Source organism: Nelumbo nucifera, chromosome 1 (assembly GCF_055504915.1).
Source record: "Nelumbo nucifera cultivar China Antique chromosome 1, China Antique-T2T, whole genome shotgun sequence".
Lineage (NCBI taxonomy): Eukaryota > Viridiplantae > Streptophyta > Magnoliopsida > Proteales > Nelumbonaceae > Nelumbo > Nelumbo nucifera.
In genome coordinates this window covers 60,005,888-60,016,152 of record NC_142649.1, presented here as the reverse complement: position 1 = coordinate 60,016,152, position 10,265 = coordinate 60,005,888, and the positions used below count along the sequence as shown (strand labels likewise).

General features: G+C 33.4%; 1 protein-coding gene across 8 annotated transcripts; it reads right to left on the bottom strand.

Annotated features, from left to right (window-relative positions):
• Positions 1 to 5,207: 5,207 nt before the first annotated feature.
• On the bottom strand, positions 5,208 to 9,891 carry LOC104589814 (E3 ubiquitin-protein ligase RGLG2-like). 8 transcript variants are annotated; one of them, XM_088900178.1, is made up of 12 exons: positions 9,796 to 9,859; positions 9,650 to 9,712; positions 9,055 to 9,119; positions 8,612 to 8,864; positions 7,732 to 7,957; positions 7,540 to 7,653; positions 7,353 to 7,450; positions 7,060 to 7,139; positions 6,877 to 6,982; positions 6,660 to 6,787; positions 6,452 to 6,559; positions 5,208 to 5,557 (listed from the first exon to the last, which is right to left on the bottom strand). In XM_088900178.1, exons 4-11 carry the CDS (start codon positions 8,684 to 8,686, stop codon positions 6,472 to 6,474), a joined length of 915 nt encoding a protein of 304 aa, XP_088756304.1. In that variant the 5' UTR covers positions 8,687 to 8,864; positions 9,055 to 9,119; positions 9,650 to 9,712; positions 9,796 to 9,859; the 3' UTR covers positions 5,208 to 5,557; positions 6,452 to 6,471. The 8 variants fall into 8 exon arrangements, with proteins under 8 accessions (XP_088756304.1, XP_088756232.1, XP_010246559.1 ...); XM_088900106.1 differs by having other exon boundaries at positions 9,646 to 9,712; positions 9,796 to 9,858; XM_010248257.3 differs by lacking the exon at positions 9,055 to 9,119 and having other exon boundaries at positions 9,646 to 9,712; positions 9,796 to 9,891.
• Positions 9,892 to 10,265: the final 374 nt, after the last annotated feature.

Sequence of the window (10,265 nt, the reverse complement as noted above, 5' to 3'; positions counted from 1 at the left end):
TGAAAAAAGACACCAATATAGAATGTTAACCGAAAAGTTGTATTTGAGTGAGAAAGAAAGGGAGAAGTGAATTATGAGCAAAATCAAACTCACAAATTTCTCACAAAACGTTCTCAACTACCAGTTCCGATGGAAAATCCTTCTTTAACGTTCTCAACTACCAATTCAGGAAAAAAAAAAAAAAAAAAGGATTGGATGCAAATCGCCCGTTGACTTGTTAATGTAAAAGAATTAAAATTAAGTTTTGATGATTTCATTATCTTGTACAAGGCTCCAAGCAAAAGTCAATGGGCGAGTTTTAATGACTATAACATCAAAAATATAACAATCAATGATATTTCATTATCATAGTTGAATTCTTTTTTTAATGATTTTTTAAAGAAATCAACTGAAAATAAAGAAAACTTGTGACCAATCAACTGGTATGATAGTATTTATCAAAATTCACAGGCTAGTTTTAATTGGTCAAAACTCTTCCGGCATGATAGATTTTTCCTTTTCTAAAACAAGTATTAAGGTTCAGTTTATCATTTTTTTTTTCTGATTTCCATTTGTTGCCGGTTTAATTACTTGATATTACTTGATTATTGTGCTTGTTGCAATTCCATGTTTTTACACAAGTTTCTTGATTTTTTTTTATTGCAATTTCCATTTTATAGAAGTTTCTCAAATGGGTATTTTAGTAAATTGACTTTTTCATCAGTCAGTGGTCAGGGAGGAGTAATCTGTAATTTACCTTATTTTTTATTATTTAGTTTAGATTGGGCCTTCTCAGTCTGGTTTTAGATTTTAAATATGAAATTTATAGGAACTCATGTGGTGAATGAAGAGAGATGGGTTAATTGACTGGGTCATAATAGAGATTGAGCGTGGATGGTGGGCAAGACTCTTTAAGAGCAATGCTAAGCATATAATTCATTCTCTTGTATGCCTCAACAAGACTCAAAGTCAGTCAATCGAGTCAATACCAGAGATGTGGGGGGTATGATTGAATTTTTAGGGCATAAAAGGCTTCTTACCAAGAATGATTTATTTATTTATTTATATGTTTTTTTATTTTGGGGTGGGCTTATCTAGGTAGTTAATTATTCAACAAATTAAATTTCAAATGAAATGTGAAATCATGTTAAAGGAAGATAATCGACTAGAGCTGATACAGGAAGGACTGGTAATCTAGAGGTGTCAATGGTATCTTAAAATCTAAGATAAGATTAGACATAATCAAATCGATTTCAGATAATTCAAATATCATAATCAATTAAATTTGGATATCATATTCATCCTGATTAACTAATCAAATGGAATTTAGAAGTCAAAATTATGTAATTCATATAATATATAAAATATTTAAATGTTGGAGGTAATTTATATATTCTATATACATAAAATATATATATATATATATATTACTTAAAATAATTAATTAGTCAACTTTATATTGAATCAAATTTAAATATTAAATTTTCTAATCAAATTCAAATTCGGATAATGGTTTTTTTTTTTTGAATTCGATGCATTTATAGTTTTACACCCCTATCTAGGACTTGGTAAGACTTTTGGACTTCAGCTTGGGCCCGGGTGTCATGACTCATCAGACATGTTGGTTGGCCTAACATAGTCTAAAAGGAACATGGTAAATGAAAATTCATGTATAGAATAATAGAATAAGGAAGGAGAAAGGATTCCACTATGATATAGAAATGATATGATATCGAAAAAACAATTGGCCAGTAAATTGGAATCATAAACATGATAACGAATCAAGTGTCATTTATCAAAATTTATGAATGGGCTTTGATTGGTCAAAACTCTTTCTATATCATATATTTAATATATCATAGATTTTTCGAAGGAGAAGGATTCGACTATGATATAGAAAAGATATGATATCGAAAAAATAACTGACCAATAAATTAAAATCATAAACATAGGTTGTATCTTTCTGACTTACTGTTCCAGTATATCTCTATATCGTTAATATCAGTTTTTTTTTTTTTGATTATTTGCCAATTCCTGTGGCATATATAGTAGCGCAATTCTTTATCTATCACGATTATAATTTTCAAAAAGGTGGATTTGGAGCCGTTAGTAGCGGGGTTCGAAACTGAATTGTGTCTAAGGCTTTCCCAGTTACGTGCCAACAGAGCTACCAATTGTTAATAATAATGATTATTAACAAGTCATTTAACTGAGAAATTTTAATATTAATATTAATGATTATAACATAAAAAATGTTTATAATATATTAATAATTATTAACTGAGCATACTAATATTAACAATTAACATTACTAATATAATTATCATTTAATGATTATTTATTCATATGAATATTAAATAATTATTATTAACATCGTTATTAATTATTAGTAAATAATTAAACCGGGTTTGGTATAAAACCCTTAATAATAGAAATAATTATAGTATTAATATTAGTAATGTTAATAATATATTAATAATTATTAACTAGAATAATGATATTAATAATTAGCATTACTAATATAATTATCATTTAATTATTATTAATCATTTATCAATTAATTATTATTAATTAATATGAATATTAAATAATTATTATTAACATTGTTATTAATAATTAACATTGCTTATATAATTATAAATTAATTATTATTAATTAATATAAATATTAAATAATTGTTATTAATTATCAATATTTAATTAAACCGTGTTTGGTTTAAAACCAAACTGAATTAATTAATGTTAATTATTATTAGCATCATTATTAATTATCAATAGCTAAATATAAATAGTTAATTAAATCAGGTTTGGTTTAAAACCAAACCAATTTAATAAATTATCATAAAAACATTAAAACCACAGTCTGTTCAAACTTAGGCCAACTTAAATGCATTAGACTGGTTAAACTGAACCGAGTCGCTAATAAGTAGTACTCTTACAACAAAAAAAGACTTAAAAATCCGGGCAAACCCAACCTGACCGACCCATATACTGTCACCTTCTTAACCTGACTCCAAGTCCTATACGCCAATGTTGGGTTGTGATCACAACCGAAACTCAACCACCGACGGTTTCATAAACCCCATCGTATGAGCCTCCCGGTCACCAACGGCCAAACATAAATGATCTCCGGTGGTCGGTGATCTCATCAGATATTAATGAAGAGCTGGTGGTCGCATGTATTAAAAAAAATCCCCTCGACGTCATCCACATGGATGGTATGATGGTCCCAGCCACCGGTAGCCACACATAAATGATCACTGGTGGTCGGAGATCTCATCTAAGCTCAAAAAAGAGCCGGCCATTTTAAATTCGACCACTGGTACCTTCATCAACAACGACTGTATGACATTCCTGGCCACTGCTGGTAACCCAAAAATGGTTTTACATTCTATTGGAATGACACAAGGGATATTATAATCTGTATGTGCACAAAAAGTATAGTAAAGAAGTAAAAGTAAGAGAGAGAACACTAAATTTAACGTGATTTGATAAATAAGAGAAAATACAATACTAAAATGACCTCACTAGGACCTAACACCCAATACCACACTCCTCAAAGGAGGAGAGGACTTCTATTTATACTTGTAGAGAGGGGTACAAAGGTAATTTTGAAGATTTAATTACAGTCACATACTTAAGCGGTGAAAATTAAATAATTAAATAGGTGGGCCACCGATTGTGATATAGCGGGCTCATTCGGTGAGCTACTGTTTGTAATTTGGTGGGCTCAGTCAGTATGCTATACTGGCCCACTGTATCTACTTTAACACATTCTAAACACTTGCACATTAATCTATGTTAAACTAATAGAGAAGTGAACTACTTTAATACAACATAAGCTACATGAACTAGTATAATAGAGAAGTGAAATGGAAAACTGATTGAACATGAATGAATCAAAGCATGTATTACGAACAATAAACTATAAACTGTAAAATCAAGGCATGTATTACAAACTCGAATACTAAACTGTAAACTATAAAATCAAAGAATGTATTAGAAAATCAACTAACCTGATCGAGGATGGATCTGGTTCTTGTATAGGTTGTACGTTTCTCTGTGCAGAGGTAGTCTTTACATGCAGAGGATGTTTCTCAGTGCAGAGGTCTGGTTCTTGTAGAGGCTCTGGTATTCTCAGTCTCTCAGTTGCAGTCTTGCACAGTTGCAATTACAGTTTAGATGTTGTGAATCATTAATAGTGATTAACTACTTCGCATTTTCTGCTTTTTGCATTTCCCACTTCTCATGTATTTGTAAATAACTACTGGCACCTATTATACATTCCCTTTGAACATTTGAGTAGCCCACTTCTCAGATTCTTTTTTCAGAAATTTGAGGTTGCCACATGTCTGAAGTGTGAGACTGTTGCCTAATACTTCTTAGTCTTGTCAAGATATGGAAGACTTAATGGGTTATGAGTGAGTAAATCAGCTCAAAGTCTCAAAACCAATTAATCCAACTCCAATTCGAATATGACTAGTTTAATTTGGGTTTTGAAGACGAATTGTTTAAGTTGAATTTGAAATTTGAAATTTAGACCACTGAGATTAGGGTCTGTTTGGTTCATGGCATAGGGGTTTAAAATCGGAATCAGGCCATATTCGAATTAATCCAACTCCAATTCGAATATGACTCGTTTAATTTGGGTTTTGAAGACGAATTGTTTAAGTTGAATTTGAAATTTGAAATTTAGACCACTGAGATTAGGGTCTGTTTGGTTCATGGCATAGGGGTTTAAAATCGGAATCAGGCCATTCCCATTCCAAGCATTGGCTGGGCAGGAATCCAATTCTGATTCCCTCCCCTCCTTTGGAAATGAGAATCCCATTCCAGCTTATTCTGATTTTAATTCTGATTTTCATCTGAACCAAACAGATGGGGAATAGACCATTCTGATTCCAATTCCAATGGACTCTGATTTTGATTCCCATTCTGATTGGAACCAAACGGAGACCCTTAGATAAATTTATTTTTTTCTAATTATGATACATTTTTTGTTTTATATTTACTTTTATAAGTTTATACTAATTTTATATGAATTTACTTTTAGTTTAATTGAATCGGATTTGAACAGTATATTCCAACACGTAAACAAATCAAATTTGAATCTATGTTTTACATCTCCTTCAGATATAGGATTGGATTCAGACCTCTGAGATTTTTGTTGGATCAGGTTCGGATAATGCCCCTATCCAAATTTGATCGCATCAATTTGCAGCACTAAAATGGTAAAACCAAGTTCTGAGATTATCAGAAGTCACGTACAAAAATTACAAAGAGCACTTTCAGCCTTATCAATAACAAAGATACATTTTAGCAAGCAAAAAATGAAAAAAAAAATTACAAAGATACATGATATTTGGCTTGCAAGTTTTTATAACTGATACTTGACAAAAGGCCACTCCAAATTACTGGTTCTATAACTTCTTGAACGACAAAAAAAAAGAAAAACATTGATAACTGTGATGGTCCTGACGCTGAAGATCTAATTTCATAATCACAGTACTGTGAAAATGTCTTGAAGAAAAGCAACCCAAGCTAATAGTAACCAATTGATTCCACAACCACAGCAACATCTGCAAATGAAATTATCAGAAACTCCACCTTTAGTAGATATAGAATGCAATACTTTCTGCACTCACAATGCACAATATCACTCTCCCAAAGGAAATAGGGGTGACATTATCACAAGCAGCTTCGCTCGGTAAAAAATATTATAGTGATATTATTGTTCACAAGTTTTATTGGATGATCTTTTCTTCTTTGACAATTCATAAAATGGTAACTCAGCTTAATAAAGCCTTATCCCAACCATACAGAGTTGTCTTCCCAAATCCTGTTTTGCCATTCCATGTTTTTATTTTCCTGCTCATTCTTCTAATTCTTTCATCTTGGGCACCTACTATTCAGCCACATCACACATCCACCACATCCACCTACTATTCAACCATAAATGAGTGAAACCTTGAGCCTGATGCACTGCAGGGCATATTGAACATAACAGCAAGGCTGATTTGTCCATATCAATCTCCATTTTTCTGTCCAATTTCATTGGCATATTGAACATAACCTATGTTCAATGCACCTTAATTTCCCCCTTATCGTTTTAACTATTAATCAGGTTACTGATTGAATCTTAGATGTTGATCTATCAACTTCTGGTTATCTTCTCTAAAAAACACAAAAATAACATTAAATGTTGATTTATGTTAAGACAAGCGTGTAAAAATAAATAAATTAATTAAATCAAAGTATTGCATAGAAATTTGCAAGGTGTCAGAGTAGGACACTCCATGCATCTCAAAAAGCCCAAAGCAACTATTGGGGCACCAAGTTTCACACAACTCATGGGTTAGGCATCTTGCAAGATCCCCATTTAGATACTGTATAGTAATCTATGTTGCTAGAAAAAGCAGGGCTTTGCACTGTGCAGAACAGAAAATTGTCATTCATGTAGAATGAATTTTTACCTTGTTTATAGACCCGCCTATTAGTTATGTTGAGGTGCAGAGGCACTCGTATGGGATGGCCTAAGAGGAGGAGGAATAGGAGGCTTCCCTGGAATCCCTCTCTGGCGACTGAAATAAAAAGAAAGGCAGGATTGTAATATATTTGGCAACTGAAACACAAGTTCAATACAGAGTTACAAAAGTTAACGAAGCATGCTGGTAACAATACCCTAGGAGACCAAGCTCCAAAGTAGCTTTATACTGTGATGATATTTCCATGAGTGCTGCCAGAGCAAAGATTGCTTCCTTCTTCATGGTGGGGATGTTTTTTGACATGATCTCTGTAAAATTCACAAACTGCAGAAAAAAAAAAATACAATCATGAACTGTTGAAACAACCTCAAGAAAAAAGTCATGAATGAGTCTTAATTATTTAGATTGATGACCTGAAAATTGTCAAATGTTCGAGAAGGAATCTGGTCGTCAAACTGTTGCATCACATCCCAGGGTCCATCACCAACACCAACCAAAACAATTGACAATGGATATTCACTACAAACAAAAGTGAAAGAGTATTGGAACACCCTACATAATAAAATATGGTTATAATAATTTTGTTTTAGAATTACCTTGCTTTTACTATTGCATTAATTGTATCCTGCTCTTGTTGACTTAATTGGCCCTGTTCTCTATTGTTGCTTTGTGTCACCTTGAATCACAATTTTAATGTCAGGATTAACAGACATAAGAATTTATTAATAATTGGATTCCAGTAAGATTTCCAAGTATTCACTATTTTTGCTCTAACTGTTTTCAATTGGCCAGTGCAAGGAATTGGTTTCTCCTCTAGGAAATCTACTCAAAACCCATAATTGGACAGCAAATAAAATGCATGCAAAAGGATATTCAGACCATAACTGACCTGTCCATCGGCAATGATCAATAGAACATGATACTGACCACCACTCTTCTCCACAATGTCAATGGCTGCTTCAATAATCGGAGCAAATGATGTTGGTCCTGTCACATAAGAAAAGGACCATAGTTGCCACTGGAACATTAAGAACAAAATGATTGAAATTGAATTTCGAATAACAGTTCACACTAACCAGACAAGGAAAGTTGTGGAACTATTTCTCTATAACGGCCCAGTGCTTCCTGAAAGCCATGGCAGGGCCTATGATCTGGATAAAAGCTAAACACCTTTTGATCACATGTTGATACTGCACAATATTGATGAATTGATCAAGTTTTCAGCTATATGTTTGAATAGGTTCAGATACTATTTGCTAAATACTAACCATCTCCAAAGCCAAAACATGGGATGAGATCATCTTCATCAAAAGATGAAATTGTCCTTCCTATGATGGATATTGCCTGTTCATATGGGTTCGGAGAATCTCCGAGGTGATGCAAGCTCTTACGGTTAAAAGATCTTGCACCTGACCACTCATTGCTCCTTGTGAAATCTATCCCAACAATGAGATTGGAAGATTCTAGACCAGCTTGGGCAAGAGCCTCTGTTACCTAGGATGAAAAGTGAAAGGAAAACAATTGCAAAATTATCTGAACATACAAAACTGTAGCTTATCAGTAAGAACTGCTATTCACCTCCCTCCAAAATCTAGCATTAACAAGACCACAAGGCAAACATAATGAAACCAAACAAATTAGTAAATATAAAAGCAATCCTTTTCTTTCTTCACCACTAATCCTTTTGCTCAATGTGAAAGCTTAGAAGTAAATACATTGGAAATTAGGAATACGGGACAGTATGTATGCCCAGAAATACTGGTGACATGTGCCACATGGATGAGAAGATATTTAGTGGCGATTGATCTTAAACAAAAATATTTAGGACTAACTAGGAGGCTAAATAGAAAAATTATTAACTTTTCAAATGCTGGTTTCATTGAATCCTTTCTCTGAATGGATTTCTTCTTTCTTCAGAGAATTGGGGCCCTCTGTTATTTCAGTAATTACTTAATAAAGTGTTGGAAAATTTTGACTTTACATATGTGAGCTGAATGAAAGCAGTTAGATTCAAACTATCATTTTTGAACCTTTACCACACACCATCTTTTCTAAGATGAAGAGTTAAGACTCAAGAGGTGATAAGGGTTATACTCCACTGAAACAGAGAATAAAAATGGAATACTAGATAATGCAGGACATTGTTACCTCTTCAACAGTGTTGTAGTTATCAGGGATACGTGAATACTTTTTACGCAGTCTAGCTCTGGTATCAGGATCCATAACATATGATTCCCAGGATAGGGATGGATGGGTGAAGAACCCGAGAATTGAATGTAAGCGCGTGGTTAACTTTACACTTTCACAGTGGTATCAGTGGGGTTTGCACTGTTTGCCTCCCATAAGCATGGAACAACTTCCTACGATTGCTTCAGAGCAGCGATTGCTTTATCCTACGAAACTGCAGACAGGCAGATCCAATGCAGTTTGATTAGTGTAAGAATCTTTCAGTTAATAAGTCATATTGTATTATGTTGTATGTTGTCAAATGAGTAACCCCAAATTCGATTTCTTTTCGCTCTTTTTCTTCTTTTTTCTGTTTTTTTTTTCTTTTTAACTCTCTTATCAGAAGTACTTAAGAAAATGACAACCTTTTCTAGACTGTAGGTTTTAGTCTTGCTTCGATGAATGAAGCTTGATTTTCCAGAGTGAAACGCTAATTAACAACAGAGAAACATGTAAAAAAATAATAATAAGCAAAACAGTGCTTGAAGAGGGAAACCAAGGCATTAACCAGATTAGCAAAATAGCAGCAATAGATATACAATAGCCATTGCAAAATGATTCTCAACTACAGAAAAAGCCAGTGGAAGCATCAAATCAGATAAACAGTAAAGAAATTCAGCTCTTCCCAAGGAGTCTCAAAGAGATTAAACGGAACAAACAAATTTAACGTCAAATCCAATGAAAAATACCTAAAACAAAAATATTCATGGCTGCCCAAAACCTATAAGCAAATTAGTTCCTTCACAAATTCCGAGCAGGGATAAAGCATCATTTAATCCAACCAAGACAAAGATAGTGCATTAAAAACCTTAGGATTCAATCTTCTTAGTTACATACAAGCTTATTAAAACCTTTTAAACCAATATGAACCGAAATTAAACCAGAAATGAGACAAGAAATCGGCTAAAGCAAATCTAGACAATGAAGGAAAAAGGAAAAGTAATTCTCAGTCTTACCTACCAATAACTGTGGCGGTCCTCGTGAGTACACAAACGAACAAAAACAGAGAGAATGACGCCGTTTCTGTGTATATATGAGATAGAGTTAAGAATAAATATACAGAAAGTTAGAACTAATTGTAGCAGAGATTTGGCATCGAATCCCACCTGCTGCGCGCTGGCAGCTGAGCTATATAATGGAGGGCTCATGAATCCTAACCCACCAAACAAATAAAAGAAGTCAACACGGAACTTCTGAGTTCTGATACATGACCCGAGTTCTGTCCATTTATTTGTATCACATGAGCACGCAACCCGAAGTAGGAATTGATCGGATAAGAAGTAAGTCCATTTTACTTGTTTGATACGTTTATCCGGGCATGCATTCTAACCCATTTTGCTTGAAAAAAGTGACGATTTAGTTTATTCTTGCCACGCGGTGCAGTGATGAATGATGTGGCAAAATCAAGAGAACGTTGAAGTGTGGGGAAAATCTATATGGTGCTGCAAAGTTTACAAAACACCTTTGCTTTTACTATAATACTGTACATGTTTGGTTTTGTGGGCATTTAGGAGTGAGAAAAATAACCGAAGACGCCGAAATCGAATCGAAAAATGGTTAATATATATCTATAATA